General features: G+C 45.6%; 1 protein-coding gene across 1 annotated transcript in view; it reads right to left on the bottom strand.

Annotated features, from left to right (window-relative positions):
- The window catches only part of tnn (tenascin N), a 33,989-nt gene that overhangs the window by 1,970 nt on the left and 16,093 nt on the right, over positions 1-15,926 (bottom strand). The window contains exons 9-16 of the mRNA XM_030363025.1: positions 10,498-10,761; positions 7,732-8,004; positions 5,328-5,458; positions 4,005-4,146; positions 3,696-3,847; positions 3,303-3,399; positions 2,854-3,018; positions 2,004-2,167 (exon numbers count right to left, since the gene is read on the bottom strand). Coding sequence (XP_030218885.1) covers positions 2,004-2,167; positions 2,854-3,018; positions 3,303-3,399; positions 3,696-3,847; positions 4,005-4,146; positions 5,328-5,458; positions 7,732-8,004; positions 10,498-10,761 — 1,388 coding nt within the window. The remainder of the gene's footprint in view (positions 1-2,003; positions 2,168-2,853; positions 3,019-3,302; positions 3,400-3,695; positions 3,848-4,004; positions 4,147-5,327; positions 5,459-7,731; positions 8,005-10,497; positions 10,762-15,926) is intronic.

Genomic DNA, 15,926 nt, shown 5'->3' with positions numbered 1-15,926 from the left:
TACCCCTCTCTCTCTCTCTACCTTTCTCTACCTCTCTCTCTCTCGAAGACATAATGGCTATTGTTGTCGCACCAGCCTGGCAAAGCACCAGCCTCTTCCCCATGTGGCCTAGAGAAATGTGCTCTGTTATCAAGGCTGATGGATTTCGGGCCTTCCTGATTCACCCCAACGATCTAAAACAAAACAAGCCGAAGTGAAAAGCCTCAGGGTGGAGTTATCTCTGATTGCTGACCAGGGAACGGCAGCATCTGCTTGTTCCAAACAAGCCTTTTTGTTTTCGTTGTGGACAGTAATGACGTTAGGATAGTTTCTGCTGGTTTTTGTTGTTCTGATTTACTTTTGGTGAGTGCTATTACTACTTTATCTGTTGCCATCATTGATCGTCATCAGTGATTGTTCGTTGGCGTTAAGTCATAAATCATCGTAATTATTCGAATTCTGATCTCAGAAATGAGCGTTCCATCATGAGCGTTCCGTCGTTAAATGCTCTCTTTCGCTCGTTCGACTAAATAGCTGCTGAACAAATATTGAATATATCACAAGCGGCACCTTGTATTCAATATTTAATCTACTACACTAATCTTTATGAATAAAGATGGAACATTAATGTCCCATAAATGCTGAGCTACAGCTAAGTTATTATACTCCAGCGTTATGATGCAGAGAGGATGATCCACTGCCATGTCTTAGCATCCATCTTCAGCATCCATCTTCCTTGGACAATACCGCCTTATGTTAGCTCATAAAAAGAAGGAGTGAAAATCAGAAGCGGGGGTTCTATATAAGGCTTGATAAATTTGTTCTATAATACAAGATGATGGATTCAGAGCAGCGCTCCCTTACGTCCAAAATGGGGAAACTTGACTAGACTGGGCTTGCGTCGCCCCTTCTCACACAATGTTGCTAGTGCCACCTAGTGGTGAGTATACACACTGCGGCAGCCCTGGGGAAATGACTCAAAAGTCTTTCTGTGTGTGTGTGTGTGATCTCATTTTCACTTTGCATATACTGGTTCAAGCAAATCTGAATTTTTTTGCAATTAAAGGAACTACGTGTAGGATTTGTACATGGATACATAATTTTAAATTGCCAGTATATGAACTGGTTGCAATCAGGGCCCTAGCCAGAGTTTGAAAAATAGTGAGGTCCGGTTAAGCATGCAGTCATCTCAGAGAAGTTCTTAACCGTTGTAATTTGCATACAGTTGTACTTAGTTTTCCAATTCTATTAGCTAGGTCTGCATATTAGCTTGAGGAATGAGACCTTCCACGACTCTCTCCGTATCGTAGCCTGTCGGCTGGATTATATTAGATTCGAACCGGGACGGTTTTGGCGGGAAACCGGCAGGAAGTGACTTCCTAGCGTGGATGTTGGCAGAAAAGTTATTTCATAACTTCTTTATGATTCTGACTAAACTACGTTTATGATTGTCGCTGTCTTAGCCTATGGAGCAAACACAATCTGAGAGGCGGTTCACTCACAAGCCAAGAGGTCGGGTAATGAGAGGAAGTTCTGATTATCTACACATAGTCACACAAGTCGCAGACTTGAAAAAACTAGAAAAAACCCTTTGGTTCCTAGGCAGGTTGGGTCCGTCCCCCCTCCTGTTCAGACCGACCTCTAGCAGACCTGGTGAGGGTCGGGCCAATCACAACCGTTTTTTTATCACGGGGCGGGTTTGATATGATGAATGTACAGAGGAGTGCCCTAGGGGGCGCTGTTGATAAACAACAAAGATGGCCGCAGCTTATGTGTCACACACGTTTTGCTGCCCTGATTGATAGTTGGTCGTCCAATCATACCTGGAGGAATCTGCGGTTGATAGCGCCCCTCGGAAATCAAATAAATGTACCGAAGGCTCCCGACTAATACGCATTTGCAAACCGTCTGGCATGTCAGGCTGTTAAAGTCCAGCGCATCAAATGATATACACACTGTTACTATTTCACGGACGATCAGACAGCAATTCAAAGCCGACTGTGCTGCGAGTGGACGCCGCTCACCATGCTGTGTCGGTTGTCGCCCCATCTCCCGTTGAGGTTGGCCAGGTGACAGTTCTTGTACCACCAGGCCCCGCGGTGGGTCAGGGCGCAGTTTCCCAAAGCGATGTCGTTGTCAGAGTCCACCGTGGACCAAGGACGTCCCTGGTGGTAGGTCATAGCGTCGCCTGGGCCGAGGAGACACGGTGAAGGTTGAGTGAAGGTTGAAATATCAAAAATAAAACTGTTTTGTCACCGTGGACCGTTTAGCACACTCAAGACTCAAAGTCACCTACTTTTCTATCTAGTTTTTTGTTGTTGTTGTTGTTGTTGTGAGGTATGATTAATTATTGAACTGGTGAGGGTGAGGGTGAGCAATCTCAATGGACTGTGGGAAACGTGTCTTGGAACCAGAAACTTGTGTTTACATATGAACACTTTTGTAGTTCCCTGACCAAATAGATGAGCTCCTCTTCTTTAAATAAATGCCTTTGGTTATCATTACCGTAGTTTCACAGAGCGGTGAGCCGGCTAGTTCTTCTTTGAGGGACAACTCCATAGGCACAGGACAGCGGGAGTTCAGCTGAGCGGCTCAAAAAAAAGACCAGAATCCTTTCTCTACTGTGCACCAGCCCGCTGGCTGCCTAGTTATACCTGTCTCACTGTCCCCCCCCCAACGTTCTCAGTGTGGAGGCAAAGAAACACAATGTTCAACCGCCAGCCGTGTGTGCGCTGCTATATCTGTATGCCTTAGAAAAACCAAGAGCTGCCTTCTGACAAGTGTTTCTACAGGTCTGCTGCTCTTTGTATTTTCCCTTTCCCTTTTGTTTTTTGGACGATGATTCCCGAACGGAAAAACAAGCAATGGACGTACCGGCTGTTCCACTGTACGTGCCAATGGAGAGCTTGAACTTCTGCTTGGCCGGGGCGATCTTGAAGCTGTCGTACACGGCGTACGCCCTCTCCGAGCCGAAGCCCAGGTCGAAGCGCACCTCATACTGAGTGGGGCCGCTGGTGAGCTCGTAGATGCTATCCATACCTGGCGGCACGGTGAAGTAGAGGAAAACACGTTAAAGACCGCCTTTACGGAGGGTTCGACCGGGAAGGGTTCCAATCAATTACATTTTATTTGTACAGCCCTTAATCACAGGTACAGTCTCAAAGGGTTTGACAGACCATATATGTATGACGTTCATACATACATACATAGATACATAGATACAGACAAAACATTTCAAATCATTGATGGGGTGACACTTCATCCACGCATTCTCCTCCCGGTTCCTTCACATTCCGTTGAAGTGCGTTTTGAGTTGTGCATACCGAGCCAGAACTCATCTGTCAGGTTGCCAAAACCGGCGATGTACTGCCTCCACCGCTTCATGAAGTCGAGCTTGCCGACGGTGCGTCTCTGGAGCATCTGGAGCAGAGAGGGAGAATCTCCATGAGTCCTGATTAATCCGAGTCACACATTCAAGGACGCCTGTCTGTTTGTCTGCCTCGTCACATCGACGACAAACCCCTTCAACGGCCTTCGAATCAGCGTTAATAGATAGAGGATCGCTTTTAATAGCTTGGCAATCACTGCTGCTAATGTAAAGTTATTCCTGGCTATGGAGTCCGTAACGCATGTGATGCAACGTGCTGGACTTCTTTGATCTACAGCTGAGGAACGTGTGAAACGGGGGTGGGGGGGTGGGGGGGGTGGAAACCTACGAGCCAGCCTCCGCCGTCGGTATCCATGTCGCAGAAGACCTCGGTAGCCCGGGAGCGGTTGGCTTGCAGGTAGACGGTGTAGACACCGCTCTGGCTGTTGCCGTTCCTCATGACCTGCACACAGTCCAGGGGGAGGGCGTAGTGATGGCCGACTGGAACCCCGCGGCGAGAGCACAAGCGGACAAGGGGTCAGGAGAACCAATCACGGCCACGTGGAGCGGAACCAATTTGGAGAAGGACCGTTCCAGTCCTGTAACCGGGTCACATGCACGGATGGCGTTGTGCGGCTTGTGTGGCCGGGGCGCTGACCTGTTTTGAAGCTGGTCTCCACCACCTTGCTCCTCTTGGCCCCTCGGTAGGCGATAAGAGTGACCACATATCTCTTCCCGCTCGCCAGACCCGACAGGGAGAAGCTGGCTCCGTCGCCCGCGCCCAGCCTCTTCTTCACAGTCTGCTCGTATGAGGGAGAGTAAAACATAGCGGGAGGACTCGGTTATCAGCGACGATTCGTTTGCCGTTATCCTTGAATTCAACATGAAAAACACAGGATGAAATAGGCCTTCGTTGTGTAGCATCTTAGCCTAGCTGTCTTTGTTGTATATTGGAAAAGGCGACTGCTAATCGTGTACGTAAAATGTAAATCTGAAAAATGCCTTCCTCTGAGTTCTAACATAGCTGACATGCATCACTAGTTTATAATTTGGGAGGGGGGGGGGGGGGGGGGGGGTAGAGCTTAGTGTAGTGGCAACTATTTGGGTTGAGTCCCAGCTAAAAGCTACTTGTTCCATCACCGATGGCAACAGCTGCATGGACCGTGACCCCCTTCTCGCCTGCTCCTTAATGATACATATTCACATTTAATGTAAGTCCCTTACCCAAAAGTTGAGGTACAATTTGCTATGATTTGCCACCAGAGGCCAGTGTTATACACAGCTTGAATAGACAGAGCGAGGGTCAGTCCAGCCTCCGAGGTGAATATGGTTTTGTAAATCTGCAATCCATAATGTATGGGGCAGCATGGTGAAGCCTGCTTAAGCCCTGGTGGATTTCTACTGACGCAGTTCACTGCTGCACCTCCTGAAGAAAATGCATGAGATTTATACAAGATGTTATTTTCATGGTCATCTTGCTGTCATCGTTCGTCATTGACCTAAGCCTTAGCTTGCAGTGGAGCAAGCTCAGGCTTTTTTTTTTTCCAACGTTAGCAGACCTGGACTGAGTTGAATGGTGGTTGATATTTAGTCCGGCTTTAGGGAGTCAAATTCGATTCAGGATAAAAAAGACGTGACAACCCAAGCTTTGTGGTTTCACGTGGGTGGATGAACTAATCAAATGAGGAGGAAATCTCATGAACTCCTCGAGCTACCGCATACACATCCCGCCAGGAATAATTAAAGTCTATCCTCATCCCGAAGTTTCACCTTTAACCGAAAAAAACTGTTTTTATGCAAAACCATGTTTCATTATACCAAGTCTTTCACTATTTACTATTTAGTTATTTAGCAGCACCCAAAGGGCACTGAATTCAGAAACAGTATTATTATTGGATGGGTAGTGGTTTGGCAGCTGGCTAACAAGGCTGCCTACAGCCGGGGCACGGGGGATTGAACCCGGGACATTTTGACTCATTACCTCGGTGGTGCCGTCCACCGCCCGGTAGGTCAGGATGTATCCCTCGATGACAGCGAGCGGGGGTATCCATGTCAAACGGGCGGTGTCCATGGCAACATCTGCAGCCTTCAACTCCTTCGGGGTGTCGATGACTGTCAGGAGTAAAAGGCAGCGGTGTTAAGGACTTTAGGTGGTTTTATACTTTGTTATTTACTTTGGTCTGCTTTATTTCCTCGCATTTCCACCTAAAGCTGTGTTCAGCTTTCCTCTCTTAAAGAAATAAAGCTGTGCTTAGCTTTCGCTCTAAGGAGTAGAATACCAGTAAAAGCCTAAGTGTATGATATTTCGCAAAGTCGCAGAATGCATACATCTCAATTACATCATGAAGGATGACTCAATTACATCCAAATCAATAATATCCTGGTCTTCCTCAATCAATCTCTCCCCGTCAACTATTTTATATTCCCTGCAAATCTAAATATATAATAGCGATACCATAAATGTCACATAAGTAACTCGTAACCGAATGGAGAAAACATTAAAATCAGCATATTCGCTGAGGAAGTTCCAACAGACACATAAATGGCTCCAGCTTCCATAAATCACAGCTAACACAGATTTCCAGGCATCCCAAATGATTTTACCTTACACAGCGGCGTGATGCCGTCTGATTCTAGCGCCATTAACAGCTTGTTACCGTGACAACCTCCAGGTGAATGATGAGGAGAGGATGCTGCATATTATGAGCCTCTGCCCCCCGTTGAAAAAGGTGTGGGCTCAAAGTGAAAAAAAGATGACGTTCACTAATGAGTTTCCAGTTGGATGTGCACCAATGCTGCTGTTTAAACTGCCCGCCATATGCTGCGGCTGCTGCTGCTGTTCCCACTGCATGCTGAGTTAAAGGACATGACCAGTGGCCTGCAGTGGCCTGTGGGGAAGCATTTCCTCCCGCCTTCCGGCGCTCAAGCTCTGGCTGCTTGTGAAAGTAATCTCAGACCCCCCCCCCCCCCCTCTCCGCCCGCCGGAAAGAAAATATGAAGGACATTCTCCACATTAAGGAAAAATATTAAATGGAGGGCAGAATGTTGCCATTTTAGCGCAGAATAATTAAATTGACTTAATATATTCAGATGTAATTACATGTACAGTTTACTGAGCTTGTTAGAAATTAAAAACGGTTGATAGCCATGGCTGACCCAATCTACTGCAGCATTTCTTTCAAAACCGATTATATTCTGGATCAATCCGAACCTTAACAGATCCCCCCCGCCTGAACCCCATTAACCACATGTCACTATCTGCTGCCGCAAAGACCCCAAACCCCCCCTTACTTTGACCTTGTTAGCGGTCTTGGTGACCCTTTAAGCGATGTCAAGCCCTTCCTCTCTTGTGAAAGGAACACAACCGCGGTACACATTTTAGATCAAGTGCTACTTATCTCTACGTGCAAGGATAATTGGTTTATCTTGAGGGTTGCTGTGCCACTTTTTAGGCTCCTGCCAACCCAGCATGTGATGGTTACATGCAGTTTTACTCAGTGTTACCCAAGTCACAGTGGAATCAGCTCCACATGCTGACAACAGCAGCCCTGGTTAGGCCAAGAGCTCAACGTTGTGGAACTGTTCACTTGTTTCGAGTATTCGTGTTTTTTGGCTTGGCGAAAGAAACCCATATATTCTAAGGGATGATACATTTTTGGGTGCCAACTCTATTTTGATCCTTAATTAATTGTGTTCTTAATAGGAAAAAATGAAAGGTTTGATGTTTTTGCCAAACACAATGTTTCAAATGCAATTTTTCCTAAAAGTATTTTGCCTTGAATTAAATTAGACACATAGCTGTTATTCATTTTCCAAATATCTCTAAGTAGTTCACATTCATGCTCAACCCTCTCATGTTTGCAATGCCTAAACCTTTAATTATTCAAGTGGATGTCACAGACTCTGCTGTTACATTATGAATTATTGCATACCTCAAATAAAATGTTCTCAATGACAGTTACGCTTTTCATTCAGAGAACCCATTAACTATTCCACAGAGTGCATGAAAAAACCTTGATGCATTCAAGCACTAGAAAACATGGGTGCATTTAGTCAACGGAGAAGGCCAGTATTTTCAATAATTATGTTTCTTTTTTGAAAACATTACTTATTTATGGCTACAAATTGAAAAAAAAATAGAGAATTATGATTATTCTTCTTACAGTCAACACACCATTGTGCTTCACCCTTCTGTGACAAAACACTGCTTACTGTTCAACAAGCCCCACAGAACGCACTGCTGGGATAATCGTCCCTTGAATCGCCACAAACTTTTGAGGGCGTCAGCCCAAATGTAATAAATCAACCGCAGGGCAACCTTTGAATCAAGGATTCTTCCTTTTTGCATTACACACATCTACCATCAACATCCAGGGGGAAGAAACCTGTTTCAGCTTGTGTTGAGGTCTTCCTGCTGACTCTGTCCCCCTTGACGGCCCAGACCGAGACAGTGTAGCCGGCCCCGGGCCCCAGTTCCGTCAGCCTGTAGGTGGTGGTGTCGGGCCCCACTGGGATCTCCCCTCCAGGGGCCGAGGAGGAGGAGGAGGAGGAGTAGGTCAACACGTAGCCGTCGACCGGGGCCTGGGAACGGTCCCAGACCACGCTGAAGGCGGACTCCGATTCATCTCGGGCCAGGAGGTTCGTGGGAGCGTCCAGGTCTGGAGGAGGAGGGTGATGGGAGTTAGTGAGGGCAGACCAAGGCATGCTGTACCCCATCAGGGACAGAGAAACAGGGTCGTTACGGGGGAAAACCTTCACGGAAAAAGAAAGTGAAAGTGAGTTGAGGGGGCAGTAGCTAAGGTTTAGGAGATATTACTGGAGTGGTATTTGTGAGAAGTGGCCTAGCCATCTATCAGCTATTAGTGAGTGAAATGTGCTGTGAGAATATCTCTTCTGGTTGACTGTGCCTGGCTCTGTATTCAGATATAGGTATATCCCCGCTCTGGGGATATTTCTGATGAGATTAGGGTTAATTCTCCCTTATTTTGTTACGATCACAGATCAAAATGTGCTACATTGCCTCTTTCCTACAAACATGTTTGACGGTGAATCACAGCCACGATGCAAGCCTATCCAAAATTATGCTAATCAAAACCCATCACAAAATCAACTTGTTATCATAGTCAAACAGGGCCTAATCCAGAGAGGTCCTCCCGGAGGAATGAGGATACCCCAAGCACAGCCGTCTTATGTTTTTTGCTTATCCTTTAAGTCTAAACTCTTGTCGCTATCCTGCGGCTCCATTGAAATGCAAATGCAATCAAATACTCAATGGGTTAGCGACATAACAATGCGTAGTGATAACATTGAAAATAGATGATATGGTCGTTAAAGATGCTCTGGGGAATACTTGGAGAGTTTTTATGATTGCAAGTAGTTGGACGAGTTGAATTTATTTTGTGCTTAAGATCTCCGACAAGGTGTCAGAGCGGACCTGAGAGGCAGTGAAGATGTGATAATAATATACAACTAAAGAAGTAGTTCAGGGAGAATGTGATGAAGTGGGTTTCAGCCAGATGCGGACACATTCTCCTTAATTAGCTCTCATTTTCTTTCCTCAGTGTGTCTGAAGGAGAACGGTATTCCTGAAGGTGATGAATCTGGAATGTTCACTCACTTAGATGACTTGCGGGACCAGCTAAGAGACATGGTCCTGATGCCTGAACAGACCATAATAATATCAGGAAGTCAAGTATCCTCAGGAGAGCAGTCAGTTTAATGTTTTTTGCTGTCTTTTTCCGTTATACCGTAGATTTTCGGGCTAAGAAGTCTATTTATCTGGGTCTATGAAGACTTATTGTAAAAGGAAAATACATTTGAGACAATCAAGATGCTGTTTTTGTGGTTGGAATCATTTTTTACAAAGAGAAGAGTGAAATTGCTCAAATATATTTACAAACTGATTTCAGCTAAGGCTGTCAAATGCGAACTCGGTGGAACACCTGACACATCTGGACTGGCTTTGACATTTTTATGTATTTGATTTGAATGAAAGTCCAGCAGGAGAGAACTTTTCTCTGCCTGCTCCTTCAATTAAGAAGAAGGACAGCACAGCAACGTCAGTTTCTCGTCCCGTCTTTATATCTACCCCCTCCTCTGCTGCAAACAATACGTATTTGGATGAGAGTGCACAGCCAAGACTGTTGGGAGAGAGAGAGTGCTGTTATGCAAGGGATAATGTACAGAACGCACAACGCAGGTCATTATGCTTATGAAAATAAGCGATCAGCAGAGAAATAGTCCGCCAAAGACGTTGACGTCGCTTAGCAACTGGACACGCTGGGGTTGATAAGTTACCGGACTACTTGCAGAATGCCAAGAAAGAAACTAACAAACATCACTAATTTTCATTTCCACATTTATGCTTTAAAAATATCCATTTGAAAAGCTTTTATGCATGATTACATGCAATTGCCAGACATTGTTGATCTTGGCAGGTATCAGTTTATGTAATGCTATGTTTATGAATGGCAGTGGCATGGTCACCCTACTCACTGTACGTTGCACATGTTTAAAATGAAAACATGAATATATGAACCTGTGTATTATTGAATATCTTAGTATTGAATGCAAAATAACAAGGTACATTTATACATGGCACTATAGGACCAGTTTAATATAAAACACAATTGTATGCAATATATAAGTAGGGGGTCCCCGCTCCATCTCTCCATCAGTTTGGGGGTCCTTGGCCTGGAAAACGTTGAAGACCCCTGTTGGAGCCATTTAGAGGTCTTTTGTGTTTAATATTTAAGTAAATATATTTTGAGTCTTAGGCTAAAAGTATGAGTTATGAATTGTAAAGTGTATGAAATATTATCAAATTTTCATTCATATGTATATTTATGCAGTTTGTGATGACGTGGTGATTAGTCCGTTGTGTCACCTGGGGAAGTAGGTGTGTCACGCTCTACGCTAGCAATAGTAAGTGCCAATCCCATTTCTACCCCTTACCCCTCCCCCTTGTTTTGAAGGGGTAAGGGTTAGAAATGGGATTGGGCCTAAGTGCCTGGCACTTGTTTCTATGAACGTCCTTACTGTACCGACAGCAATATATAGTTATTTCTCATTCTTCTGCCTCATCCACTTATTGTAAAACGCTTTGGATTAAAGCGTCTGCTCAACTCCCTCAATGTCAGTCAACCCCTCACCTGTCTCAGCGTCGGTGGAGCTCCTCCCACTGACCCGGTCCCCGTTCACCGCCCAGACGTAGACCGTGTAGCGGACCCCCGGCCGCAGCCCCCTCAGCCTGTGGGTGTCGCTCTCGGGCCCCAGGGGGACCTCCCGGCCGGGGCCCTCCGAGGACGTGTGGGTCAGCACGTAGCCGCTGACCTCTGATTGGACGCGGTCCCAGGTCACCAGCGCGGTGTCCTCCGTGACCCCCGTGGTGACGAGGTTGGCCGGAGCGTCGAGGTCTGGGTGCAATAAGGAGAGGGATCGTTTTAGAAAACAGGAACAAAGATAAAAGTGCGAGGACTTTTGAAACAGTGTCGAGGTCCTTGTTGCAGCACCCTTGGCTGTCTTGAGCAGCAAACCACCACTCCTAAACTCTAACCATTAACTGAACTTAACGCTAGAAAACAGAAACAGAAAACAGGAACAAAGATAAAAGTGTGAGGACAGCGTCTAGGAATAAATAGTTAAGATAGCACCAAGAGGGGAAGATAATTAAATGTAACCATTTTATAAAGTGTTGCATCCAGACTCCTTTGCGTTGAACACGGGCGCAGTGGTTAACAAAGCAGCCGATATATCGGAAGGAATGCTTGTCTGGTCAGGCACCATTGAATTTCTCCTCAAGATCAAAAAACCCTTCAAAGGGACCAATCCCTACACAAATACTGCCGGTCTATGCATTATTCCAAGTCTCCTCTAATCTTAGAACGAACCAAAAACATAGAGTTTTTTTCTCCTCAACAGTTTGATTTAATCCATGTCTCCAGAACACACATCCCACCGGGCAGCCCCCCCCCCCCCCCCCCCCCCCCCCCCCCCCAACCTCCCCCATGGTGAAAACATATTGATAAAAGGCATGGAAAGATGCTTTGGTGAAAAGCGTCTTCCACCAAATGGCATTCATCACGATGGCATCTGTGGATCTCTTCAGCGAGGGCTTATACCCTGAGCGCATATCTCCAGTCCTGACAAAAAACAGACTATTAAGCTTTGCAGGGCCTGCACAGAGGCAGTACAGGGCCGCAAGGTAAAACCTCAAGGCCCTCCTCTGTGAGCAGAATTTCATCGTCCAGGGGTAGGGAGACATTGAGGACTGTGTGGTTGTGGGGATGATATATATGCGAGTGCGTAATTCATGTGTCTGTGTGTGGTTGTGTTGGCGTGTGTGTGTGTGTGTGTGTGTGTGTGTGTGTGTGTGTGTGTGTGTGTGTGTGTGTGTGTGTGTGTGTGTGTGTGTATTTGTGTGTGTGTGTGTGTGTGTTTGTGAGTGTGTGTGGGATGGGGCCATAAATAATTTGGCGGATTTCTTCAAACACACAATTCAGACATTAAAGCCAGGGTGTGTCTGTGTGTGCGTGTGTTTATAGTCTTGTGTGTGTGTGTGTGTGTGTGTGTGTGTGTGTGTGTGTGTGTGTGTGTGTGTGTGTGTGTGTGTGTGCGCGCGCGCGGACGATTGAAACCAAAACCACTGCGAAAAAAGCGAGCGAGAGATGAAGGAAGATGATGAATTAAGAGTCGCAGAAAGGGAAAGAAACTATGAGAAAGGGAGTGAGGCAGACAGATAGTAATCCAGAGAAAGTGGTAAAGCAATAATCCTTTCGTGTTCCTGCTTTGTGGCTCTGTCAAGGTCAGCTTTGTCCCACAGTGTCTCTATCTGAGGCGGATCATCAATCCTCGATCTGCAGTGATTGATTCTGTTCCACGCAGAGCATTGCGTCGTTCTTGCTCCCTCTCCTATTTTTTTCTTTATATTCAACTATTTGTGAAGCAATAATAACAATAAAAAAGAAAATGAAGAAATATTAATACTTTCATGAATAATATGTTTTTCCATATTTTTTCGGTCAACACTAACACACACACAGAGACAGACACACACACACACTCATACACACACAAACGCAGACATTCGATCGTACAAATCAGCTCTTAAGAGCGAGTTCAAGATCACCGCCTTACACATGTAGCCTACCCGCCGATGCAGACATGTAGCCAATATGTCACAATGTAACCACGGCCTCTATCATTACAGCTCATCTTCAGCCAAGTGTGTAGGACCTAATCACTCACTTTCGACAGCTAGGTCATTCTACGAACACAGTGAAAAAAGCTAGGCAGCTTCATCAGCTACGTAACTGTCTGTGCTCTTATACTTCAATGGATGCGACGGAATTTGACACTCATAATCGTCTTCATCATCCTTTATTGTGATTATCTTTAATAGAAATTGACCTGAACGCGTTGGCGTGGGGGTGTGCGTTGTCACTTTAAGAGTTTGTGTGTGTGTGTGTGTGTGTGTGTGTGTGTGTGTGTGTGTGTGTGTGTGTGTGTGTGTGTGTGTGTGTGTGTGTGTGTGTGTGTGTGTGTGTGTGTGTGTGTGTACGTCGGGAGGTACCCTGGCCCGGTCCTGAAGTGTACGTGACGGATTGAGTTACGACCCGACAACAGTGGCTAGCGCTAGACTTCCGAGAACATCAGTTGCGCCGCGACCATGTGGAAAACAGCTTATCCATTATGGGTGGTAAGCTAGCCAGGCGTGGACCCCCTAGCCCCCACTGCGGCTCGGCTGCTTTGCATCATTTTTCACCCTTGCGGTGTCGCGATAACCGCGCGAGCCGGAGCGAAGAGCCAAAGCATGTTAATGCGGTGTTATCTTTCAAAATATGACCATGTATTGACCTAACTTATAACCTACCACCAAACCCGTCCTTCCCTGCACTTCCTTGGATCACATTTTAATTCCGTGCACACACCCCCAACGCATTATATCAACGGACAACGTGCCCTTTTCATACTGTTATGACCCAATCTTGTGTGCTTGGAATATATACAAAACAAACTAACCACAATCAGGCCAGACAGCGGTGATTGACTGACTGGCCCAGCGAGGAGTCTTTCACACTCCCAGTGAGAGCTGTCAGTCCACAGCGCTGCAGGGCTCTCTTACGCCTCACAAAAGTCAAGACTAAACAGTCCCCCCCTCCTACCAGGAACATCTGCTGTTTGTTATGTGGACCTCTGGGTACATTTTATTGAATCTGAAACAGGGGTAGCGGTAGCAGGGATATGCACAGTTTTATGGGTCTTATAATATTTTGGCTCGGTGTCTCCCATTATGCCAGCAGAGAGTTTCCATTCGCTTTGAGCAGGGGCCACAGGCGCTTACTGTCAGTAGAATCACAGTAAAATCCTGTGATTATTCTGTGTTATACGTATGTACACCAACAGAAAAAGGACAATCATTCAGTTTCAGCAAAGATGATTTAAAGCAGATAAGTCTATCTGTTTTATAGAAGGCAGTACATTTTCCAAGACTGACTTTCATATTCCCCAGCGATTCAGGTCATATTTATGATGTTCATGACTGTAAAGAAAGTCAGTCAGTCAGTTCCAAATCACACAATCCTTTCAGCTATAATTAAGGGCTATCGCTATAACGAAACAAATGTATGAAGTACAATTGGATACACTATCTTTGGAAGATAAATTGAATATGAAAAAAAAAAACACAATGATCCTGTGTTGTCTCACTGTTTCCTAGCCTGGCACCATTTCCAGCTTCCTCCAATCTCACCATGGCAGTGGAGTAGAGCGGGAGCAGATGTTGGAGATCCCTGATTGGATTACTGAGTAGTTCTCTCCCCCTGGTAACCAGCTTTATCACAGCCCACTTAGAGAACCGAGACTGTACTCTCACCCTGCATCACCGTGAAAGCTCCTCTGTGCGACACTTTGGATCAAGGATGGAAGCCTCTGAAGTAGAGGGAGGCTCACTGTTTGAAGGATGGAAGGCAGATTAGACTTAGACAGCACCTGGGACAGCCTCCATCCTCCACACGCGGGCACAAACGCACACACACAATCAAGCATGAACACTCGCACGCACACAAACGATTCACAAACGACACACAATCAAGCATGAACACTCGCACGCACACAAACGATTCAGATTCACTCACTGGCACAAACTCACACGCACACACTCAAACGCATTCACCCACCCACACTCAGATGCACGCCCAATCGCACATGCATGAACACAAACAGATACACACACACTGATGAAACCTGAACAGGTAGACTTTTGAAACAGTGTCGAGATCCTTGTTGCAGCACCCTTGACCGTCTTGAGCAGCCAACAACCACTCCTAAACTCTAACCATTAACTGAACTTAACACTAGGCCCTAGGGCCTATACAGACATCACCCCCCCCCCCTCCAGACTGTCTGAGGGCCAGGGCAGGATGGATAACACAAGAGGGAAAATGGAAGCGAAAAAAGAGATGGTCAAAGTGATGGAAGAGACAAGGGTAGTAGACAGGCAGACAATAATACGAAAATACTATCAGGAACAAAACAGATAGCTCTCTCAACAGGAGGATAACGGATGATGGTTGCGGAGCGATCGAGCAGATGGTTGCGTTTAAAACCCTCCGATCAATTCCCGCTCGCAACGGCGCTCGCAAAACAATCCAACAAAGCCGTAGGAAGAGGAGACAAAAGCGAAAACACAGGAAGACAACTCACTTATCACTCGGTCGTGGTATTTACTCAAGAACGCAGACTGGGTGAAGACACGTGTGCGGTGATCACAGAGTATAATCTTGGAGTCATCACACACAAACAGAACCTTAACGTGTCCACCAAAATTACCACTTAGCCTGCATCAGATCATCATGATGTTAAGGCTTCACGGCTAATTCGATGCCACACATCATGTGCTCACTGCTGGCCTCAGTCATCGCTGTGCTGTCAGTGTTGGCTTTGAAACAAGGGCAATGCCCTGTTGAAGTGTCATCATGGGCTACTGCAACACTGTGTCTGACTTACTCTGAGGTTTTCTCTATTAAGTTGTAACCACTGTGGAATTGTTTAAAGTCCCACGCAGGGAAATACTAATGTGTGGTGCTAAATTCAATTGAATGAAATGAATGTCAAATGATTGCACGTGTTAACAATGAGTATAGGAAGTGTATTCTTATTTTATATCACTTTTAAAGCTTTAAAATGAACTAGGTGGAAGAGGTTTACATGCATACATTGCCTTGAAATTGTCAAAAATGCCATCAGGTTTCAATGAAGTTAAAAAGGGAGAGCTCCCTGAATCTCTCCGTTGTGTAGAACAGACTGTGGCTGATGTCTGAGTGTGGTAAGCCATGATGTCTCAGTGCTGTCGAAGCATGGATAACGGCACCGAGTTTTAGAGAGAACGGATAAACATAGGATTTGACACCTGCTTTGTCTAAAATATGGCCTTATTTCAGTAACAGTGACAAAAAATGTCATTGATTAGTTTGTTCACCACCATGTACGACATATTACCACGTTTAAAGCTACCATGGAAAAACCTGGTTTGATTACTTATTATATGAAACACATCTAAAATTGATTTCATTTTTTGATG

The sequence above is a fragment of the Gadus morhua genome, chromosome 8, assembly GCF_902167405.1.
Source record: "Gadus morhua chromosome 8, gadMor3.0, whole genome shotgun sequence".
Classification (NCBI taxonomy): Eukaryota; Metazoa; Chordata; class Actinopteri; order Gadiformes; family Gadidae; genus Gadus; species Gadus morhua.
The sequence above is the reverse complement of the archived record's forward strand: the minus strand, read 5'-3'. Positions and strand labels throughout refer to the sequence as shown.